The 23,469-nt window shown below is 42.8% G+C and overlaps 1 protein-coding gene across 3 annotated transcripts in view; it reads left to right on the top strand.

Moving 5' to 3' along the window:
- CABIN1 (calcineurin binding protein 1) overlaps positions 1 to 18,367 on the top strand; it is a 116,670-nt gene extending 98,303 nt beyond the window's left edge. For 2 of the 3 annotated variants that reach the window (XM_058037267.1, XM_058037265.1), the window contains exons 35-38: positions 2,725 to 3,019; positions 14,389 to 14,553; positions 16,241 to 16,467; positions 16,954 to 18,367. In XM_058037267.1, coding sequence (XP_057893250.1) covers positions 2,725 to 3,019; positions 14,389 to 14,553; positions 16,241 to 16,467; positions 16,954 to 17,097 — 831 coding nt within the window. In that variant the 3' untranslated portion in view covers positions 17,098 to 18,367. The remainder of the gene's footprint in view (positions 1 to 2,724; positions 3,020 to 14,388; positions 14,554 to 16,240; positions 16,468 to 16,953) is intronic. The other variant, XM_058037268.1, reaches the window with a different exon arrangement.
- Positions 18,368 to 23,469: the final 5,102 nt, after the last annotated feature.

Here is a 23,469-nt window from a genome sequence, read left to right as displayed (position 1 = left end):
GCTGCCTGTTGTGAGCAGCATCACCTGCTCATCAGAGGTGTGGGATTCTTGCCCCTCTTGCCCCTACACTAAACCCAAAATCTTTTAAAGAACCTGTGCCTCACTCTGCTGCTCATCTGGGCTTTGTGCCTCCAGCTTTTGGATGGTCTGCAGCTCCTGAGTGCAGTACAAACACACAAAGCAGGTTTAAATCCTGCTTTTCTTAAGGCTCTGTGAGTTACACAGTGCACAGTAACCAACAATGGGGTTTTAGTGCTTGGCTCTGATTTTAAAGAGAGATTTCTCCTTTTTCTTCCACTCCTGTCCCCTCTTTTGAAAACAAAAACAAAATCAGCATAAGATTTTTTTGTTTTTCCTCCCAAACTCTTTGTTTCATTGGATTGAAAAGAACCTGTCTTTTTACAGCAGCTTGAGACAACTCTTCACCAGGTCACATCTGGAAAATTCCCTGTAAAGTATAAACACAACAATCCTGGTGTTGCTTTCTCTAGTTTAAGGCTGCACTTTTTGACTACACATTGGAATTTTCAGTCATGGTTTTCCTGAATCAGAAACATCATGTTTCTTTATTATTTTTGTATTTTTATTATTTTTTTGTTAATGAAATGTTTTTTAAGCTTTATTTTTTTTTTTTTTTTGTAAATAAAATGATCCTGAAGAACCTTGTATTCTCTGGAAAAAGAGCTGGGATGCTTCATCCTGGTGAGGAGAAGAGTAATAGAGGATAAGGTTATAGAATTGTGATTTTCAGCAGAAAGGAAGGAACCAGACAAGAGGCACCAGTTAAACTTGCAGCAAGAGAAATTTGGATGAAATGATTGGAAACAAATGTTCACTGGGAAGGTGGTAAAAGCACTAGAAAGGGGCCTGGAGAGGCTCTGGAATCTCCTTGGCAGTATCTGGGCTGGGCTGGCCCTGGCCCCAGTGAGCTGATGGAGCTGGGAGGTTGGGCTGGAGACCTCCAGAGGTCCCTTCCCACAGCAATTATTCCATAGGCTCCACTCTCTCCAATCATTTTTCATCTGAATACCATCCAAATACTGCTGAGTTACTTTCCAAATGTCCTTTTTCTGGCTCTGCAAATAGCTGTGCATTTTTGTAGAGATCTGAGGTGCAGATCCATTTTTAACATCTATGTACCTAAGTAGTACCTTCCTGTGTTTCTCCAGAAAAAAATCTGGATACAATACAAGCACAGAAATGTCAGGTTCTACATCACCCATTATGCAAGTTAATGAAGTGCAGGGGTGTGAAGGGCTTTCCCTTTAAATCACAGCTGAAAACATTTCCTCAAGTGATCTCACTTCTAGCTTAAGGCTTGCTCCTGCAGTTCCATTTCCCTCAGGTTTGTGTGATCCCATTTGTGTGTTGAGACCTTTAGTTTTGGAACTGATGCTTTCAGCACCAGAAACTTGCTGCTTTCAGAGGCAGAACAGACCTTTTTTTGACCCAATGTGGTAATTGTTGTGAATATAGCTGCTTTATGTTCTTTTTTTTTTTTTTTTGTGTACACCTAGAATCTGGCAGGTTTTAATTGTATGCTTTTTAGAGATTGATTAATCAAGTTCAGGAACTTCAAAAATACATTCTGCCAATTATTTTTTTAAAATGTACTTGTGTGCTCTCTACCTTTGAATTTTAAGTATGCATTTTCTCCACCTGAAAGCTCCTCTCTTCTCTCAGTGAAATTCTACTGACTTTTCTGGCTTTGTAATAAATCTTTGGTCATCTAGGATATTAGGGTCCAATTTGATTTTACATTTGACAGCTGAATCCTGTTTCTGTTACAGACATTCTTGCTCTTATCACCATGGTTAAAATGAGGGGTTTTTTCTTGCTAGAGGTATAAGGCAAACAATTAAACATCTGAGAATTCTATCTGACTGCATTTTTTATGGTCCAATAAATCTCCATTAAATGAGGCCTGTAGAGAGTGTAAAATAAATGCTTTCTGTGGCCTCACAAGCAAGAATACTTTATTTGATTACTGATAAAAGTTACAGAGAAGATATTCATTTTATGGGTACTTTTATTCCCTTCTTTGGTGAATTTATGTCCCACTTCTACCTTCTGTCTGTATAATAAATGACACTGCATTCAATTTTTAGCATGGCTTTGGAGGGGAGCACTGCTCCTGGTGCCTCTCTTGCTGTGCTCAGGCAGCAGATCTCCCTGAGCCTGCTTCAGCTGGACCTCAGTGCTATCAGTTCTGCACTTGTCAGGAATTCATGGTTTGGAGTTATGCTCATCTCTTGTTTCACAAGCTAATACTTTTTCTATTTTCTTCATTTCTTCTCACATCATTCACTAAGAATTATTTCTTGTGATAATTTGCAAAGTCTCTTAAAGCAGTGCAGATCTGTTTTTTCAGGTCAAGCACTTGTCAATGTATTTTTAAATGAAAGAAATATGTTTCTGTTTACAGGAGATTGTAACTCATGCTTAATTACAGAGTTCAGGGAAGCATGTTATGTTGTGAGGGATGTGTTAAATTAAACTTTGTAAATGTGAATAAGTGTTCAAGTGCTACTTTGATAAACAGACCATAAAGAACAGAAAAATAATCCATAAAGGAGAAAAGACTTCTTTAGAATAGTGATTGAGTCATTGTTCTATTATATTCACTTTAAAGAGAGTGTTTTCTGTCCATGAAATGAGCTGCTTGCAGGTGGCACAGTCAGTGCCCTGCAGGGTTTGTCTCACTGCTGCCCCTTTTCCGTGCAGGCCTCAGGAGAAGCGCCCACAACCCCAAAGCACCCGAAGGACACCCGGGACAGCTTCTTCCCAGTAGCCCCAGCCACACTGCATCCCACCCCAGTGAATCCAGACACTGTGACTCCTGAAAACCTCCTGAGACTGACCGAGCTGCACTCCAAACCCAAGCCAGCCTCTTCCTCTTCATCCTCCTCGTCCTCGGCGTGCTCGGTGCCGCCCGCGCCGGAGCCGCAGCGGGAGCCGGAGCAGCCCCGGGGCCCGGGCACAGAGGCTGCCCCCAGCATGGGGGATGCTGCTGCTCCTGGTAAGTCTGAGCCAGGGAGCTCCTGCTGGCCCCCTCTGATCACATTCCACACGCTGAGCTGGTGCCTGAGCTCTGGTTCTGTCCCCTTTTCTAATCACTGCACCGTGCTCAAAAGGCTACACAGGTTTTTGTCTAGGTCCTGGAGTGAATCTGTATAATCAATACATTAATTTATGGGATAGATTAAAAGAGTGACCACTCTATGTAATTTGTATGTGAAATCATGAAATAGCAGCCTGAAAATAGTCATCTCTTTTAGAGAATTGAAGCCTCTAGCAGCATTCAAATGAAAATTATTTTGTTTTCCTCAATGAGTTGAGGCTCCATTTCTGCTAATATTTAAAAAGATTTAAGGTTTTTTTTAAGTAATTACAATTAAAATAAACTGGTGAGCAGCCTAAATCTGTCTTAGAAGTGCTTGATGAACATAATTAGCTGTGCAGCTCTCACTGCCCAGCATATGTGAATGTGGAGATACATAACACTGATGAACAAGATTCTGCATGGAAAGTTAGCTTATCATCATTATTATGTTTCACATTGCAGAAAAGAAGCATCTGACAGGACCAGAATGTTGGAATATGTTATTTATAGCCCTCGTGTGGTTATGTGCCAGGTTAGAGCACAGGAAAGGATTGAAGAAGCCAAACAAATGTTATTTATTCTATAGCATGATTGTGTGATTTGTTGGTGACTGTATTATGTAATTGGTCCTATACAGTTTCTAGATGAGGGAAGAATAGATGAGAATGCTGTCATTTGCTTTAGTGCTGTCATGGCAGGCTGGCTTGTTAGCAGACAAAAAATCTCTGTGCTGGGCAATACTGATCCACTTTGGGGAGTGAAGTGAGATCAGACCCAGTTTCAGACTTGCCCAGAGAGGTGGATGGCAATATTTGTGGGACACTGTGCACGTTAAGGTGGCACAGCACCTGCCATGGGCTGTGCTTTGATGCAACTTTAGCAGAAGCACTGTCTGAAAAAGCATCTGCTGCTGCCTGTGCTCACTCCATCTGTTTACAAGGCTGGGCCCAGCACTACTCACAAAATGCCTTAGACAAGTCAGGGGAGCCCAGATAAAGTTATGAATGAACCACATAGAGAACAGGTATTGTGGAAGATGATGCATGAAGAATCAGTGGATATAGTGTCCAGATCTGTGAGACAGTATGGTTTCTTAGTTTGGAGTTGTGACTTTGTAAAGTTTTGTCTTTATACTCCTGGTGTGTCATTTCTTTCCTTATGTAATCAGCCTTGTTATTGGAATGCACAGTCTGAATTCATGAGCAGTGAAGAGCAAGTTAGGGAGAAGTAGGTTTTCCCAATTTGCTAATCTCTGAGCACAGAACAAAACTGAAATTTAACATCTAGTATCAGCAGCTGTATTGTCTAATTTTCCTTTTCTACAGTTCCAGGGAGAGATTGCCTTAGGAAGGGAAGAGAGAAAAGGGGAGTGATGAGGAAGGAATGGCTCAGTCTGTGTGTGAATTGCATTTGTTGCTTTCCTTGGGAAGCAAAAGAATGGAGTTGCCTGGTGTCATAAGATGTCTTGTCTGGCTTGCTCAGCAGGGAGGAATTTGAGTTTGTGCCTAGACAACAGGGGAGGAAAAACTGAATCCTCTGTGAAGCTGTTATGGGCTTGCTAAGGAGCCTGGTGTAGGAATGACAATGCTGATAAGAACTCAGGCATTCTTCTGGCTTTCAAACAGAGCTCAGGAGCATTTCTGATGTGCCTTCCTCTCTGCAACTCCCCAGGCCACGTTGCAGTGATTGGAACATTTATTGTAATCTTTTGACTTTCTGGGCTTTGTTAAGGTTGTAGAGTTAGATATTGTTCATTCTCCTTTGATGCTTTCTGTACATCATTTTGGTTGAGGGAGATGGAAGGGCTAGCTGCCAGAATTACACCCCTGAAACTGAACATCAAGAGGATCTCTCTGCAAAGCTCAGTGCTGAATGCCTGAGTTGTATCTGGCTCTCAGCCCTACCTGACAGGTCATTTCTCTAGCTGAGAGAGACACCAATTACTGCTGTGGCCTTTCTTCCTCTTTTCTTTTTAATTCTCCTACTTTTGCATCCACCTTCTCTAAAAAGAATTAGTTATAATTCTGTTACAACCCTTTTTCATCTGCCTTCCTTTAGTTCTGCTTGGGTAAAAACTCCTCCCATTTTTAGAGTAAACTGTTTCCAACTTTTTTGTCTCATAACCTCTACCTGCACCTGCTTATTCATGTGGAAGTATTACACATCAGAGAGTATTAGCTGCTCTCATTTTCTCTGATTTCACCCAGGAAAAGGAGTTGTTTTTCCAAGAATTGTTGATGGTGTGCCACTCATTTCTGATGTAAATTTTGTTTTGTAAATGTTTTCCTGAGGTTTTGTCTGTTTTATGACTGATGGTGCAGAGCACAGCAAGATGGAGTCCAGCAGCAGAGGGGTGATGGTGGCAGCTTCAGCAAAACCTTCCTGCATTTGGGTAAAAATGTGCTTGGGACTCTGAGCCTGCCTAACATTTCTCTGGGGAAGCTAAAATAGGACAATTAAGGTAAATTCTCTCCAGCCTGTCACACTGTTCCAGTATTACATGACTCTAAATTGCTGAAAAATCCTGACATTTTCTTCTTGGCTGTCCTTATTGCAATAATGATTTTTATGAGGAATGAGCAGGAAGACATTCACATTTGAGTTCTGATAGTAAGAGAAGATTTTTATACCTGGAATTATTTAAAGTTCTGTGTTTTGCTTAAAACTAGTTATTTGCCAAGTTGGAATATAAAATCCAAGTAGAAGACTCCCCACTATTAATTTTTTGTCCATTTAAGGCCTGAGCAGTTCAATATAAAAGCAAGGTCATGATAAAGCTGTCCAAAGTTAGAAATTCAAAGCTGGGGAAGACAATTCTTTGTGTTGTGCAGGGAAGTGGCACTCCACAAGCCATGGGAATATCCTGCTGTAATTTCACATGTTTGTGAAATGGGCACAACAGGGGAAGTGGAGGTGTAAATATAGCTCAGCCTGTAGAACTTTGAGAGTTTCAGAAGCACAAGAAATAAATACAAGTGAGGACAGTTGTGTGGAAAGATGAGCAGATTATTGCACACAGAGCAATGAAGTTAAATTGTTTGAGTGTGTGCAGGCAGCTGCAGAATCCTTGAAAGGCAAATGTTCCAAGTAAAGAGGGATTTGAAGTGGGAAATCCTAAGAATTCAATAACACTCAGCAGTGTTGGAATGCGACATTTCACCCTGTAGGATAACTGGGTGCTGGAGTCACAGGAGAGCTTTGAGGTGTCAGGAGCATCTTTTCCCTGAAGTCTGCAACTTAATTTGTTTTAGCAACTGATACATGACTTTGGGTTCTCAGAGCCTGAGGAGACTGAAGGTTTTCCTAAGGCCTCACTACAGAGAATGTAAACCATCATTTTGCACTGGCAGCATCTCTTTTATTAAAACATTGCATGGCACAAGGGCCCACCTCGATTCCTTGCAGTTTCTGGATACCAAACATCAGTGGACACCCACAATTCCTGTTCCTGGGTGAAATAATGGTGGAATAATTCCTGTTCCTGGGTGAAATAATGGTGGAATAATTCCTGTTCCTGGGTGAAATAATGGTGAAATAATTCCTGTTCCTGGGTGAAATAATGGTGAAATGATTCCTGTTCCTGGGTGAAATAATGGTGAAGTAATTGCTGTTCCTGGGTGAAATAATGGAGATTTTACTTTGCCATCAGAAGTTGAGCTTAACCTCATACTGGTCTCAGTGGCTCCTGAGTTTGCTTGTCATGGATTTCCAAAGACAAACACAGATTTTAGGAAGCTGTAGTTCAGTATTTTGACAACTTTTCCTCTTACACAAAAGTATTTGGCCCTGTTGTCCATTCCTTATTCTAACTATGCATTTCAATTCAAGTTTTCAGGTACTTTTTAAGTGACTGTAAGTAGTAACATTCAACCCTCTTAATTGCAGTCAGTGTTTTACCTTGTTTTTTCTGTTGAATTCAAAACTGTGCGGTAGAGCACAGAGTTTTCTCAACAAATGACTCAAAAAAAGATGAAACAGAAAAAAGTTAAGCAGACCAGGGACCTGTGGCCTCGTGTGAGCTCCCTTCAGATTGCAGTTGCCTGGCAAGGAGCTTCTCTCTTCAATGCATGTGTTCTTCTACTCTGTTTTCTTGTGGCACTTGTGTGCATCTCACTTTCACTACTTTCTCCTCAGTTTCTTGAGGAGAGTGTTGATTTGTTGACTTATTCTGGCTTTTGACAGCTCTCTTCCTCAGTTCCCAAGGCTGGATTTCTCCTGGGCTTTAAAACCTCTTTAAATGCTGGGGTAGAAGCTCCTGCCCACCTGTGAGTGCCTGAAGTCACCAGTGGGGATCAGCCAGGCTTCCCCAGTGAGCTCTGCAGCACTCTGTGATCTCTTGCTGCTTCAGCCTCCGTGGCTCTGCTATTCTCACTTCCCCTTGTCTCATCCATGCTTTTTGTGAAGCTTTTTATTTTTCACAATGGGTGCACTCTGAAAACAACTCGACTGCTGAATGCCAGCAGGGGTTTCCTGTTTGTGAATGACTTCTTAATTCCTTTTTGCAGTGCTCAGACAGTACCAGTCAGTGATGGCTCTTCCTCTTCCCTTTGGAAATTGTGCTGATTTACCTCCTGTCGAAACAAACTCATTGCACAAGAAATTTTCAGTACACTTAATGTCTATTTCTGATATCTACACTTCAGATTCCTCAAGTTTTATTTACTCAATCCAGTGTAGTGCAGAAAATCTTTTGGCATTAAAGCTGTCATAATTTTATGTACCTGTTAGATCAGTAAGAACAAATAGGGCAGAGGCTGGTGAGGTGATGGTTTGAAGGGTTTAGCACTCAGGGCAGGTCTGTGCTCCAGGAGCCTCTCTGGCCCTGTGCACTCTTAAATCCCCCTGAAAATCCTGAACAGCCATTGCCCTGTGGATGTCTTGCTCTACTGAAACACATTTTGGGAGATTTTTGTAAAGCAGCATGGTAGCAATGCTTTATGGTTGCAATATGGTTCAGTTTCACTAGTTTTAGATTGCTGTCAGCAGCATAAAATTTACATATATTCCTGCACAAAGGCAGACTGAAGAGAGATGTAGTTATAAGTCCTCTGCACAGGTATTGTGTTGCTTACAAAGTACTTAGAAAATTGTGGGATGTCATTACATTCACTTGAGAGATTTTTCTGCCAGCTGCTTTTGCTAATTTCCTTGTGCTTAGCTGGCTGTCAGGGCAGAGGAGGGTGAAATCCTGATGCTAAGGGGAAGCTCTTACAGCTTTTGTTAGGCAACTCACAGAGAAATTCCAGAAGCAGGAGACTGCAAATGACTGCTCCTGTCCACAGGTGCTGCTGTGATGCTCTCCAGATGATGTGTCCTTGCTGAGCCAGATATTAAACAAATATCAATTAGCTGTGTTTTGATAAAGCCATTTAAATGTTCATGTAGTTGAATATCAAATTGTTGTCTTTTTGATCCAGGCCCATTGTTTGCTCTTTTAAATTGAAGTTTTGTTTAAAAAAAAAAAAAAAAAAGAGAAAGGATTGAACTTCAGGGTTTTTCTTTACCTACCTGCATGCCAGGTTTCTGCACCTCTAGGGCAGCTGGTGGGGGCAGGAAATGGTTTTGGGCACAGGAATTAATTCTGCTGTCACACTGGCCCCAGCAGGGCTGTCAGAGGGATCTGGGAGTTAGCATGGGCCAGGGACAATTTCCAGGAAGCACTTTCAAAGCAGCCACCCATTTTAAATGTTGGTCTGTTAATGGTCTGTGACAGCTGAGCTCAGCATTAGGAAGAGTTTTGGGGTATGTCTCATTAGACTGTACAGTACACTCTCCCTGCTCAGGACCCAGTGATAAATATAGCACTGTGCTGTGCTATTGCACTGCAAACTTCTGTTCACCAGACTGCTTGAATTCCTTTTCTTTCAGGGCCAGTAGAACTTGTGTTCTGCAGCTTTTTGCCTCCAAAATTACTCCAATGCTTAATTTTTAACATACGACTTTGTGTGTCAGCTTTGAATGTAATTTCCTGCATTTGGCATTTCAAGTCAAATACTTTCTATCTACAGCTATATGCACTAAAGGCACTTGGCAGTGCTTTCTTAGAAATAAATTTAATAGCAGGATATTTGGAATGAATTTAGAGCAAGCAAGGCTACCAAGGGTGCCTGGCACATGCTGTGATGAGCGAGGTAGCCTGCCTGGCTGCTGGGCTGTGCTGCCTCATGGCTGAAGGCTCTGTTGTTTCTGTGTTTCTGCATCTCCACTCTGCTCAGCTGAGCCAACCCCTGATCCAGAGCAGTCTTTCTGCTGACTTAGTAGCACAGCTCGTAAGGAAACTCTGAGCTCCTTCAAATTCAGGCTTTCCATGGCCTTTGCAACTGCTGTGTGGGGAAAAAAGCTGTATTAATTCCCAGCACACTGGAGAGCAAGGCAGATGGAACAGAGAAAGTGAATTGTTTTCACATTAGTGTTATTCCTTGGAAATGTGGTAAGATACTTCCTCCACTATGTCAGGGAGCAGAGGATCAGATGTGTTTCCATCGGGTGGAAAAAAAATCAAATATTCCCTGCCTTGCACAGCAAATAGGTTGGGAACACTTTGTGTGCTGTGGGTGGCCACCAGTGCAGAGTAAACCAGTTGTTACTGGGACTGGGAAGAGAAGTGTTCCCTGGGGTCTGGAGGCACACAGAATTCAATCCTTACTCTTTTGAAGCAGTTGGAAGGCAAGGTAGTACAAACCAGCTAAATCCTACTGATTTTCAGTTTTTTGTCTTGACACAGAGCTGCTGGGGAAGGGTTTTTGCAGAGGGATGAAGGCAAGTGGTGCAAGTGCATTAAAAGGAATACATAAAAATATGTATTATAAAATATATAAAAATCTATGTAAAAATATGTATTCCTTTTTAAGTGCTTTATTTAAGGACTTTAGGTTGTTGTCTTTTCACTTCTCCTTGTGTTTTCTTTTGAAATGATGTTCATATTTTGTCCTGGAGTTCAAAGCTCAGCTCCGTCTTCTTTCCCATAATGAAATGATGCTTTGTGCATGCACTCTGTGTTGCCTATATTCTATGCTGTAATACTTCAAACTGCTTCTGTTAGAAACTGGAAAATGTTTTTTCCAGGTGCTAGTCACATTTTCTAGGCTTGTCTTCCAGTTGTAATGTTAGAGGTTTAGTGCCTGACTAAAGAATTTTTTTAAACTCCACACAAGATGTTTTATAACACTAATATTAATGCCTCATACCTGACAGCACGATGCAGTCAAATCAGTGAGTGTTCAGTGCAGAGGGACCAGAGCAGCTGCTTGCTGCTTACACTAGCCCTGCTTTTAAACTTTCCCCACATCTTCAAATTGCCAAGGGATTATTTTTGCCGGCGTTATTTTGGCTTTTTCTGTGCAGCAGAAGAGCGGAGCGAGCGGTGTGGGTACAGGAGCAGTTGCAGGGTTGTGTAATCAGTGTGTTGATAGTGTGTGGATGAATGCATGCGTGCATTCTGTGCTGAGGAGCTGCGAGAGGATATTAACTGTGATGAAGTCATGAACCCAGGCGCCCGCTATAGGCATCTGCAAACACTGGTTACCCTGGCAACAAGTGGGAAGAGGTTGGAGAGGAAAGCTGGAGTAGGTTGTTGCACTGAATTGTTTCTTCCTCACTAAAGCAGGGAGATGTTGAAAGGTATGATGTCCCTCTTTCTGTGTCGTGTACTATTTTGTATGGATTTAGGCAGTTGTTGGGAAAGGGAAGGCTAAAAAAAAAAAATTCTGGTAATGCAGCTCGATTGGAGAGGAACTTTTCAGTATCAATAGTGACGTGCATTGCAAATCTGTGCTTTTCTCTGTGTGCTTAATTTCTGTGTCTTGTGTTGTGAGAGTGCTAAATGGGTCTCCAGAGTGCAGCACCTGCCCCATCCTCACCTGGGGACAAGTGGCTCTTGCATATTATATCTTCAGAAACTGGTTTGATTTTAAACTGGGTTTGTAGAGCTAATGTTTGAAAACCTGCCAAGACAGTACAAGTACAGGGTAATACTAAAAGATTTATTAACTGATATTAAATCTGAGCTTCTGAACACCTTCAGAATGTGCTGCACTTACATCCTGGTGTTCTCACACTTGGGCAGAATATTGTGGCTCACGAGTTAGTGGAGTCTTTACCTCCCTGGGGAAAGTTTTTATTAGAAGAACTAGGACATTATGTTCAGGGCTTTAACAGCATCTTCCTCAAAACAAATATTAAAATATTCTCTTCAGAAATCTGGTTTAGACAAATAATGAGGAGATCCAGCTGTATATTCTTGATTGTCCTTCCTTGTTTTGACCTTTTTTATTGTAATGAAAAGAACAAATATCTATGCAATATATTAAAGTATAAATTATGATATGTACACTGGAAAAACCAATTCTTGCTATTTTCAAGAAGTCTAAGAAATATTTTGTTTATCAACTTTATTTTTAACTTGGTCACTTGAATGGTATTGTTTCTATTTAAATAAAAAACCTAAAATTGCATGGTCCTGAAAGAATAAAGTGTATGACCCAGCCAGGAAATAGAATTCTGTGACTGTATTGAACATCTCTGACAGCAAGGGATTGATTAACAGTGCTTCTTGATTTCTATTGTACTGAGAGGCACATTCTAATAGAATATTAACAAATATTGTTTCCAGAAGTGCAGTGATAGAAATGCACAGCGTGCTGGACTCCTGCCCTTTCATTTCTATTCACTTCTACATTAAAAATTGCTGTCATATATTTTATTCAAATTTAAATCTAATTTTGCTGCACTGTAGTACTGCATCTTCAAAACTTGAAAAATATATTCTGGAAGATGGAGATGTGTATGAGGATGCTGATGGCTCTTGAGAGAGCACAGACTGATACCAGTCTAGTAGCATCTTCCTAGAATCAGGCTGCTCAAAAGAGCTTTTGTCAGTGGGCCATAATTTAGTTAAAATAAAGTACAGCAAATCAGTTTAAGCAATGATATATCTTATAATCAAACAAATATTGTAATCAGCATAAGAAGTAGAGTTTTGTCATTAAATAATAATGCAAATCAGAGCTCTCACTCTATATTGTGAACTAATAAGTCCCTAATGTAGTTAAGTAGTAGAGTAATAGAAAACTGCTCTCAGTTAGCAGTATAGTTGAGCCTGTAGGATTTGCAATTTATTTGTGTATTTTTGTACCTGCTAAGTTAATTACTAGTTTGTATTCTGGGTTAATAAGTGCATAAGAAAGATTCTCTTAGTACTTACCCTACTTAAGATGGTGATTTTGGAGGGCTGGAGTAAGTTAAGAATGAGTTGAGTCTTGTGGAGTAATCTGAAATCATCATTATTTTCATCCTGCTTTTCTTCAGATGATGTTGTGGCCATGTCAGTGTGGGAGTGCTCTGGGTTCAGACTGCAGCCTGTGGTCAGCACCAGGGATGGGATGGGATCCAGGAATGGGATCCATGGGATGGGATGGGATCCATGGGATGGGATGGGATCCATGGGATGGAATGTGGGTGTGCTGGCCTGGGGCTGCTCCTTTGGCAGCATGGGGTTAAACCCTGTGTGCTGCTGGAAAGGGCAGGCAGACCCAGGGATCCTTCAGCTGTCCTCTGCTTCTTCAGAAGGGAAACAATGCTTTGGGATTTTCCTACTCGAGCTCCCTACAGCTAAGCCCTTCCTTCTATGTTGTTCTCAGCTGATTTGGTCTATTAATACATGTACAGATGCAAGTATTATTTTCCTACTTCCAGTGCTGTATTCTGAAGTACCCAGAGAGAAATGTGCAGGAGAGTGCTGAGAGTGAGGAGCACATTCATCTGCATTAGGCTGTTCCATTTTGTGCTGGGTAGTGAGTGGAACATCTCAGAACAGGAGCTGCCTGTGAACTGAGCTGTAGTGGGTGACCTTTCCTTTTTGGGAGCTATTGGACACTTCTCTACAAGCAATCTCATTTATCTTAAGGGTTATGTGACCTTTCAGCTGCAAGTCTAGATGATGGGGCTTTTTCTTTACCTATGAAAATTAGTAGATGAAAGAACAGCCTGCTTTCCTGAGCTTTTATCATACCAGTTATTCAAAAACCATAGAAATTATAATCTTTTAAAAAGTTGCATCTTTCCAACTGAGTAGATCAGACTGTTAAGCTGTGATGTTTTCTGAAGCAGTTTCTGCAAGGGGAACTCTTGTACAGGAGAATATTACCATGGTAAATTCCGAGATCTTCTCTATATTGGTGGAGATGGAGAAGTGTTTTCAACACTTGAGGGGGTGGGAGCAGTTTTCCAATGAAGAAAATTTAAAATATGTGTTCCTTTTTAAGCCGTTGCATGGTCAAAATCCCAAATTAATTTAGAGCATTGCCATACAAAGAATTTTAGAGCAAGTGAGACTGTGACTGTCCCCTGCTTGTGCTGGTCCATGAAAGCTGCCTGTGCAGCCTTAGCCTGTGGAAATAGGAGGTGACTCAAATTAGACTAGGCAGCCCTTTGGTTTTTTTAAGGAATGTTTTTATTTTTAAGAGAGAATCAGAGCTTGTTTTGTGTCCATAGCCTTGAAATGGTCACTGCCCTGCCCCACAAGGGCACTGGCAGGTCTCAGTTCAGCGAAAATGATTCCTGCTATGTACAGCATGCAGCCCAGTGTGTCAGTGCTGGTTTTACACTGCACTCCTTTAAAGCAGCTACAGCTGGTAAATAACAACAAAGCTGCACACACACATGGATTCTGAGTTACAAACATCCCAGGTTCTAGAATAGCAGAATGTGGGGATTTTAGGCTGATCTATTTATAGAGGTACAGTGGATGTATCAGTGAAGAGTGGGCATTCAGGATCACTTGATTTTGGTTTCATGAGAAATGTTTTTGGCCCTGGTAGTGGATGTTCACAGTAATGAGTGTTCCTTGGCACTGGGCTGTGCTCAGTGTGGCAGGTACCCGTGGCTGGACCAGAGAGGGCCCCATTGATCACAGCTTCATTAAAGGTGTTGGATTTTGCTCTGCCCCTCACAGCTCCAAGGGAAGCTCAGCCCAGCTCATGCTCAGCTCTCTGTGTTTCTGCAGATGTGCAGAGATGACAAAATGTCAACCTCAATACTTTTTCCTTTGCTTTTTAAATGACATTTACCTTTTTTTTAAGAATTTAAATTGATGGCACTAATATGAAAAAGTTGCTTTTGCCATCTTAACTTGCCAATATTTAATTTCACTCAGTCATGTTATGGTTTAGAAACAGAGCAAGGGTTAAAAGGATTTTTCTACCTGTTGGTTAGACAGCAAAAGGATTGAGGCTTAGGAGGGAGATCAGGATGTCTCTTAATCTGTGAATTATATTTCATTACTAAAGAGGAAGAAGAGCTTGAAGTGCCTTTGGAGGGGCTTGGATTCCAGCAGCAGGAGTCCCGGCTTTGTCAGCAGATGAAAATGGCAACGGTCGCGCCACCGCCAGAGCCTGTGTGCTGGCACGTGGAGCCCGTGCCCAGCACAAATTCAGGACATGTTTGTACCCCAGGTAGGAGCTTCCTGTGCCTCAGGCTGTTCTGAAATGGGGTGGTGAGCTGTGCATCCTCTGTAGGCACTGACAGCTTGGTTGGCATGCCTCAGTTTCCCTGCCTGTCAGGTGCTGCAGTTCGATGCATTCCTGGCAGTGCCTGAGCTCCCTGGGCAGGAGCTCTCCCATCCCTTGGTGGGGATTCTGGTTCCTGCATGGCTGGCATGCTAAATACCATGGCAAAGCCAGATAAAAAACCTCCAGTACCAGCTTTCATGCAATGTAGTTTGTGCATCCTTTAAAGCAGAATTTTTCTTTTAATTGCAGTCTTACATGGGGCAGTATGATAACAGTTTGGATTGCACTACTGGGATATTTAGCAGAAGGAAATGGTTTTTCACAAAACTGACTCAGTCTAAATAAACATAAAAACCAGCATTACAGCAGTTAGTGTGTTCTATCCCTCCTCTGCCCTCTTCCCAAGAGAAGTTGTTGGTGTTTTAATTGAAAAAAATGTAAAACCTGGTGTTTCAGGCAAGCATAATCTAGATTTTCATGTTTGGGGTATCTTGTTTTTCCTTATTTGTGAGAGCAGATTATCCTGTGCCTGATTACTGTCTGGAAGGATTGGCTGCCCATGGAGATGGGTCACTGACCTTGATGGAAAGCCATGCCTTATCTGCTGTGGCAGCTCTTACATTCCTGTGTGCTGTTGAGAACATGCAATTCAATTTTACATCCCTTAGTAGTTTGCTCTGCTGCTGCCTGTTTCTAGGCTAGCATTCAGAAACTGGTATTTTATTTTGCTGTGTGTAAGTGGCCATGTCCATTCCCAGTATCTGCCAGAGATGGATTTGACAATACTGAATCTGAAAAAATGTATATGAACACCTGTCATTATTACCAGACTGAGAAAGGCTCTGGTGTTTCCGTTTATATAATTTCTAAAAAGTAATTTGGACTCCATGTGAAGCAGCATTATTAGGAAGAAATCTCTTTTAACAAACACTCACTTTTTAACATTGCAGCATTGTCATCTCCTGGTTATTGTTGTGTTTAGATAATTTTGTATTGTGATAGTGCCTGGGGAAGGGCTGGATCCTTGTGAGATGTACTCAATAAACACTCAGAAAGGTTTCACTGTAGACCCAAGCTGAGGCACTGGGAGGGATGTGGGAATGATGCTCACCAGAGTGGGAACCAGTGCCATGAGCACACCAAGGAGGCAGGATCATGGCAGGATGTAATGGGGGAATTCTGACAAGTGTCACCATAGATTCTTCTCTAATTGCTGAGGAGTTGCTCTCTCAGTAATTGAAGAGACAGTGCTGTGGTGGAGGAAATGAAGACCAAGTAAAGCTGGAGAGCTTTGTTGTTGCATTGCAGGATGGAGAGACAGGAGATGCTTGCATCTGACCCAATGGGCAGATGCTGTTTGCAGTAGATGTAGATGGCCGGTGCTGCACTGCCATTGTTGTGCTTGGGCAGGTTGAGTTTCTGACACCCAGTGAGATATTTTTAATCACTGTTGGTTTCCAGTTGTCATTATACAATCTTGTTTCTGGTTCTAAGCTTTGGTTATTGCAAGGCTTGAAGAAAGGCCTTTTGAGCCAGCCTTACATCTAACAATGAACTCCACCCTCTTCTTTGACATCTGAAATCCTAGATAACTTCCTAACATATTTTTTCCTTGCTGTTTTGTGTTTAGCCTCCAGTTCCAAGCCTGAACTCAGCTCCAGTTCACAGACTTTGGGAAGTCAGCAGAACAAGACAGATGGCACCCGAGTAAAAACTCGCATTCTGCCCAACATGCCAAAGCTTTTCATACCTTCATCTGTCACCAAATTTCCACCTGAGATCACTGTCACTCCACCCACTCCCACCCTCCTTTCTCCAAAGGGCAGCATTTCAGAAGAGACCAAGCAAAAATTAAAGGTAATAAAAGGGAAACAGTAATTTTTTAGATTATTGTTTTTATCTTCATTCTCCCCTCAATAAAATACTTGTATGAAAGAAGCAACAGTTCATGTCCCCAGTTCATAACCAGAGGTAGATAAGTAGTGGAAGGAGGTGCTAGCTCTTAGCAGCAGGAGCCAGTTCTTAAAGGACTGGTGAAATACTTGCTGTGGGTGAAATGAGAGCTATTCTAGTCCCTATCCCTTTTCTGAGGGATTTGGAAAAATTACAGACATGGCTGAGTGACCCATTGCAGTTCTTAGATGAGTGGAAGCTGCCAGAACTTTAACTGTGGGGAAGCCTACTGTAAATGTTATGTGGTTTTACATTAGGATGGCATCTTTTATCAGCACAAGGCAGTTATTGAATGTGAAGGAATAGCAACCAGTGGGCTTTTGTCCCTGTGCTCATGGGTTTATCCTGACTATTTAGCAATATATTCTCTCTCTCTCTTTTTGGGATCAGTCTGCTATTTTGTCTGCTCAGTCTGCAGCGAATGTAAAGAAGGAGAGCCTTTGTCAGCCAGCTTTGGAAATCTTAGAGACCTCAAGCCAGGAGTCCTCACTGGAAAGTGATACTGATGAAGATGATGACTACATGGACATATGAATGAATTCTGGCCATCATCAACACCAACCACATAACCATTCTTCTCGTTGCCAGCATCTCTGGAAGTTGAAACATCTTCATTGGCATTACTCTCCATTTAATTGGCATCATTGTGTTCTTCACTTTCATTCCCTTTGTTATCACCACAGCCACTTGTATTGCCTTCAGACTCTTGGCCATTCTCCCCATCATGGTGCTTGACAGAAAGAATGATTGGTTGTTTACCAGGCACTTGGTAAACCTGGATCACACTGTCACCAGGAACTTCAGTAGACACAAGGATGTTTTGAGCTGCAGTTCTTCTCTCTCTACTGTTCCTGCTTCTCCAAACCAGAGCCTTGGGAGTTGCTCCAGTAGCTCTTTCCTTTAGTGTTTTCTTCCTTTTAGTTGTCTTGTATTTTCCCCCTCTAGCTAAGTTTTTCTCCCAGTAATTCAGCAACCTGATGTCTGTCTAACCATGCCATGATTAATCCAACAGCTCCTTCTAAGGTGAATGGAGTAGGAAAAATTTGCTGAGCTGGTAGAGATTTTATTTGCATCAAGAAAATCTGTGGCTTTGTCATGGGGCAAGGAGGGTGAGCTGAGGGTCTGTCAGCTCCTTCACACTGCTGGGGGCTTGGTTGGAATTTGACTCTTTCAAATAGACAAAAGAACCAGCTTTTCCAGGCAGACAGAGAGGGTCGTCTCCTGTTTGTGCTCATTTCACACCAATGTATGAGGTCCAGCAAAATTTATCTACCTGAATGTTGGCTTAAAGAACTGATCTTTCCAGAATTGTCTTACAGTCCTTTCTCTTCTAATGCCTTGGACAAGCATTTTGAATTGGGGGCTAGATGATATTTTTATGGTGGTATTGAAAAAAAAAAAAAACTTGAAAGATTTCAGTACCATTTCAGTAATGTCTGTTTTTTACAGAATGACACGAAAAGGTGTTTTTTATCTATCTGCAGAGGGACTGCTCACAGTTATTTATATGAGAAAATAATGGTAACAAAAATCCTTTTTTTTTTTTTTTCTACTGAATGTTAACTTTGTAAAATAATGAATGCAAACCATGCAAAAAAAAGACGTCACACACTATATATACACTGCGTGCTCCCACACACATATATATATGTGTATGTACATATATATATGTCTGTACATGAAAACAGAAACTGCATTCAGCTTGCAATGTCGGGTTTCTTTGTGTTTGGGGGGTTGGTTTTCTGTAAAATGCAGAGCTTTGTATAAACTTTTGGGTTTCTTTTCTAATAAAGTTGAAATGCACTGTTGTCTCTGTTTGTTTGAGAGGGCACAAGGTGCCGTGGTCCTGGAAGAGCACTGCTCCTCTTTCCTTTTATTTTTTGGGTAACAAAAAAGGGCTTGGGGGCACTTGATGGGAGCCCTTTATTTTCAGAGGGCTGCCAGAGCTCTTGGGGTGGGTTTGGTGTGTGTGACCAGAACCCAGTGTTGCCAAGGTTGCTGCACTGGGTTCAGTTCCCCACTGAGATGTGAATTCCTTTTCACCCATCTCGGTGTCTTTGAAAGCTGATGAGCAGCATAAGGGGGAAAACACCACATGGGAACAGGATCACACAGAATATTTGGCTGTACAAATTTCTATTTGATCCATTATTAGTGATTGATCTCATTGATAGGAATGATAAATGGACTGTGGATAAAAAAAAGCTGCAGCAAACTTTGTATTGCAAAGCTGTTCTCAAATTCTGGGGGTTTTGTTTTGGAGAAAATGTGGTTTACAAGGGAGTGAGCATGTCCATTTTGGATGTGTTAGCAACTGTTTGTGTAACTTGTTCACTTACTACAAGTGATAGGTGAAGTGAGTGCAATTGATACAGAAAAGATGAGGCAAATGATGGTAAAAGCAAACAAGTGTTTTCAGTAAAATGTTTTCAGTGTTTACTCTGATTTGCTGTAAGTTACTATAAATGCAATGTATAGTATACTGTGTAGTCACTGCCACATAAAAGGCTGAGGAAGTTTCAGATAAGCATGATGTTTAGGTTTTTTAGAAGAAAGCACAGAATGAAATAAATCAGCTGCCTATGAGAAATTGAAAGGGGAGGGTGAAGTTCTCAGTAGGGCTTTTCCACCCAAATGGAATAGACTACACAGACTGTGTGGCTAATGTGTATTCTTAAATGTATTGCTAACTTAAAGATCACGTTTTAATTTTTAGGTCCACACTTCAGCTTGGGTTTGATGTATAAAGCATTTGATTTTCTAATTGAATGTGACCACTGAAAATTGTTGTTTTTCCTTTATTATTCTTAAGAATTCCTTGCCATTAGGCTTTCTGGGTTTTTTCCTCCAGACTTCCTAAAATGCTGGTCTTGAGCTTTCTTTTGAATTCTGGTCCTGCTTTTTGAGAAGGATTTAAAATTTTGCTGGTTTGGGAAAGCTGAAGCAGTAAGTGTAACTGTTCCTGCCAGCAACAAGAGCTGCATTTGCTGGACTGCTCTAAGCTCATTTTAACCTTCAAACTACTCAACTGTGCAACTTGTTTTTATCCTATGCTGAATTCTCTTACCTGGTTTTCCTTTTTTTTTTTTTTTAATATAAATGTATGGCTTTTTTATTCCTATTATGCTTTTGAGTAGCTCAAGGACTTTTTCTCAAGCTCAAGAAAGTACTGAGACTGAACTATAGAGGCCACCTCCCTCCAATCCTGCCCTTCTGCTGTTGAGTAAATGTTCCTGCTGCACTGAAGGAGCCTTTCCTCTTCTCCATGTGTGAAACCTCCTCTGTAAGTACAGCTGGTGGAGTTCTTCAGTTCAAGGAAGGAGCCACATTTGGGGTGAAGGTGCCAAGCTCCCTGGATGCACTGAGATGAGGATGTTTGTCTGAAGAACCATCCCTAAAGGTGCTCAGAGCAACAAATCCTCACAAACAGAGGTACTCACTGAGGAATTAATGCATCTTGTGAGCCTTGGCCATGTCAAGAAAAATAATTGCAGTAAAACTGCAGTTAGCCATGGCTTGGAGCACATTCCTTTATTTTGGTCTGATCCTGCTGGTAAGAGCTTGAAATTCAAGCCAAGGCAAGATGCAGCTCACCAAGTCACAGATCAGATGTAAACACTGCATCCATCTGCCTGCAGGATTTACTGGGTGCCCATTGCTTCTGAAATCTCTGTTCCCAGGTGCCTTTCTGATGTGCCAAAGAAATGGCAGCAGCTGCAGTGTGGTGCTGGTGTGGTTCTGGTTTGGGTTTTCCTTGGAATCCATAGGGACAGGAATGTCTGGTGAATAAAGCAAATTTCAGGGTGAGGTCTGTGACCAGGTGGGGTGAGGCTTTCCCTCTCTTTATTTTTTTTTTCCTTGACAGTAATTGATTAAAAACCAAATCCTTTTTGTCTGCTGAAAAGCCAGACTCTTAAGACTTTCAGGCAAATAGCAAAACCATTTTTGTTCCAAAGGAGATGGAAAAAGGAATTATTTTGAATTGGCTGTGGAGAATTATTTGTGGAGAGTTGATATCCTTTCTGTGCTACTACTGGGCACTTGCACACAGGTATCTCTCATTGTTAAGGTAAAATTATTGTTAAGATATTTATTATTGGGGTTTGGCTGTTTGCAGTTTCACTTCCTGCCACAGGGATTATATAATCCATGTGTAGTTAAGACCATTGAGAATTTCTCTCTCTAGTGTTTTACTAAGAATTAATTTTGTTGAGCACAGCTGTCATTAGTGGCTTCTGCCCACTGTCTGACAAATGCTGTAGCATTTTTTTCAAAAGCTAATAATGTTCTCTTCCACAACCAAAATAGCAGATCAAGGAAGATACCAAGCACCTCCTTAATTTTATTATATGCTAGGGTTTGTCAGTTGTTGTCTCTTGGTTTGGATTTTTTTTTTTTCTTAATTGGAGTGAGATTTCTCATGAATAATGAAATTAATGTCTTTTGCAGCCAAAATAAACACCATATGGTCAGGGAGAAAGGGACCAGGAAAAGATGAGGAAGGCACAGCAGCAGCTGAAGGTGATAGGAGACAAAATGGACTGAAGGAAGCAAAGGGGCCAGGTGAGAACAGACCAAGTCCTGCCAGTGAGGGTGGGATCCCAGCACTGTGATTAACACCACTGTGAAAAGCACAGGATTTGTGTTTTTCTGGAAATTCCAGTCAGGGTGGAGCCTCTGTGGAGTAACCTGTGTGTACATTTACACACTGGGCACAGCTCATTTGTGCTCCTGCAGGTGCTTGCATATCTGAGGGGACTGGGTGGCAGGTGAATGAGATAACACAGAAGCACAGCAGACATCAGTTGGTGTTCTCCTAGTCATTGAAAGCTGGGGTGAGGAGGCTTTGTGCTTGCATTTGAAGATGATGGCAAGAGGTTCACTGTAGGCTGAGTGTTAATTACCATCTTTCTCTTCCAGTTAATGACCAGGGATTCAGTAATGCTAAGTTGTGATGTTATTTATGGATTTTGGGTGCTGTACCACAGGCTGTGCTGGCCCAAGCCATGCCTTTGTGGGACTGTCAGCTGTCCCTGCAGGGCATGGTGGAACAGGTAGGACTGCAGAACACAACACCAGCACCTGGGTGTGTTGGCTCCTGGAGGAGAACCTGCCTTCACTGAAAGGGCTCTTTCACATGAATACCCACAGAACCCAGGCAGACCTCAGCAGAGATTGAGAGGTGCAGCTCCCTGCACAGACATTTGTGTTCCTGCTGCTTTCAATGCATCTCTAACCATGACCCCCATCAGCAAGTGCTTGTTTAGCCAACTCCAGAGCCTCAAAGCTGCCTTTGAGCTGCCTTGTGCAGGTGTCTGCAGGCTGAGGCTGCAGCTCCAGCGTGCCCAGGGCTCCCCGTGTCACCTGAGTGTCACTGCCTGCTCCCCGTGTCACCTGAGTGTCACTGCCTGCTCCCTGTGTCACTGCAGTGTCACTGCCTGCTCCCCATGTCACCTGAGTGTCATTGCCTGCTCCCCGTGTCACTGCAGTGTCACTGCCTGCTCCCCGTGTCACCTGCAGTGTCACTGCCTGCTCCCTTTGTCACCTGAGTGTCACTGCCTGCTCCCTGTGTCACCTGGAGTGTCACTGCCCTCTCCCTGTGTCACCTGCAGTGTCACTGCCTGCTCCCTGTGTCACCTGGAGTGTCACTGCCTGCTCCCTGTGTCACTGCAGTGTCACTGCCTGCTCCCCGTGTCACTGCAGTGTCACTGCCTGCTCCCCGTGTCAGCTGAGTGTCACTGCCTGTTCCCCGTGTCACCTGGAGTGTCACTGCCTGCTCCCTGTGTCACCTGAGTGTCACTGCCTGCTCCCTTTGTCACCTGCAGTGTCACTGCCTGTTCCGTGTCACCTGAGTGTCACTGCCTGCTCCCCGTGTCACCTGCGGTGTCACTGCCTGCTCCCCGTGTCACTGCAGTGTCACTGCCTGCTCCCCGTGTCACCTGAGTGTCACTGCCTGCTCCCTGTGTCACTGCAGTGTCATTGCCTGCTCCCTGTGTCACTGCCTGCTCCCTTTGTCACTGCAGTGTCACTGCCTGCTCCCCGTGTCACTGCAGTGTCACTGCCTGCTCCCCGTGTCACCTGCAGTGTCACTGCCTGCTCCCTGTGTCACCTGCAGTGTCACTGCCTGCTCCCCGTGTCACCTGAGTGTCACTGCCTGCTCCCTGTGTCACTGCAGTGTCACTGCCCTCTCCCTGTGTCACTGCAGTGTCACTGCCTGCTCCGGGAGCACTAGAGGGGGCCCTAGGACAGGGCAGGGAAGGGAGGGGAAAAAGGGGAGGGGGACCAACCCCCACCCCAAATGGATGTTCAAGATCTGTCCCGAAGCTACTGAGACCACAGTGCACTGCTGGGTTTGCCCCCACTGGGCTCTGAGGGCTTTGTGCTGCTGTGCCATATGTCCTTTGCATAATGTATGGTCTGGGTGAAGGCAGAGGGGATGAGAATCCTCACAGGATTGTGTCCCTGGCCATGGCAACAAAAACCAAGAGCTTGCTTTGTCACCATTAATATTGACACAGGCAGGAAAACAGATCCACCATATACTGGCTTTTCACACAAAATCTGCCCCATGACTGTTTTTCCCTTTTTTTCTCCTCAGTGCCCCCATAAGAAGCCCCCTGGGTGTTTCCATTTCCATCATGAGCAGTGTGTTACACTGGGCTGTCAGGGGAGTCTCCTGCCAGTCAGTCTTGTGTGAAATGGCTCCAATAACGTGTTCAGCCTGGTCAGGGGGAATCCTGATTAGTTCAGCCCTGGTTCATGGCTTGTGGGGCTTGTGCCAGCACAGCTAAGCCCAGGAGTCAGTGACAAACATGCAACCTGTGGATCTGAGCAGTGCTTTGAGGTAGTTCTGTTAAGTCAAATTCTAATCAGGGATGAAAATGTGTTTGAGAATGATGGAAGAGA

This window comes from Melospiza georgiana, chromosome 18 (assembly GCF_028018845.1).
Source record: "Melospiza georgiana isolate bMelGeo1 chromosome 18, bMelGeo1.pri, whole genome shotgun sequence".
NCBI lineage: Eukaryota > Metazoa > Chordata > Aves > Passeriformes > Passerellidae > Melospiza > Melospiza georgiana.
This window is presented reverse-complemented; position numbering and strand designations above follow the sequence as displayed.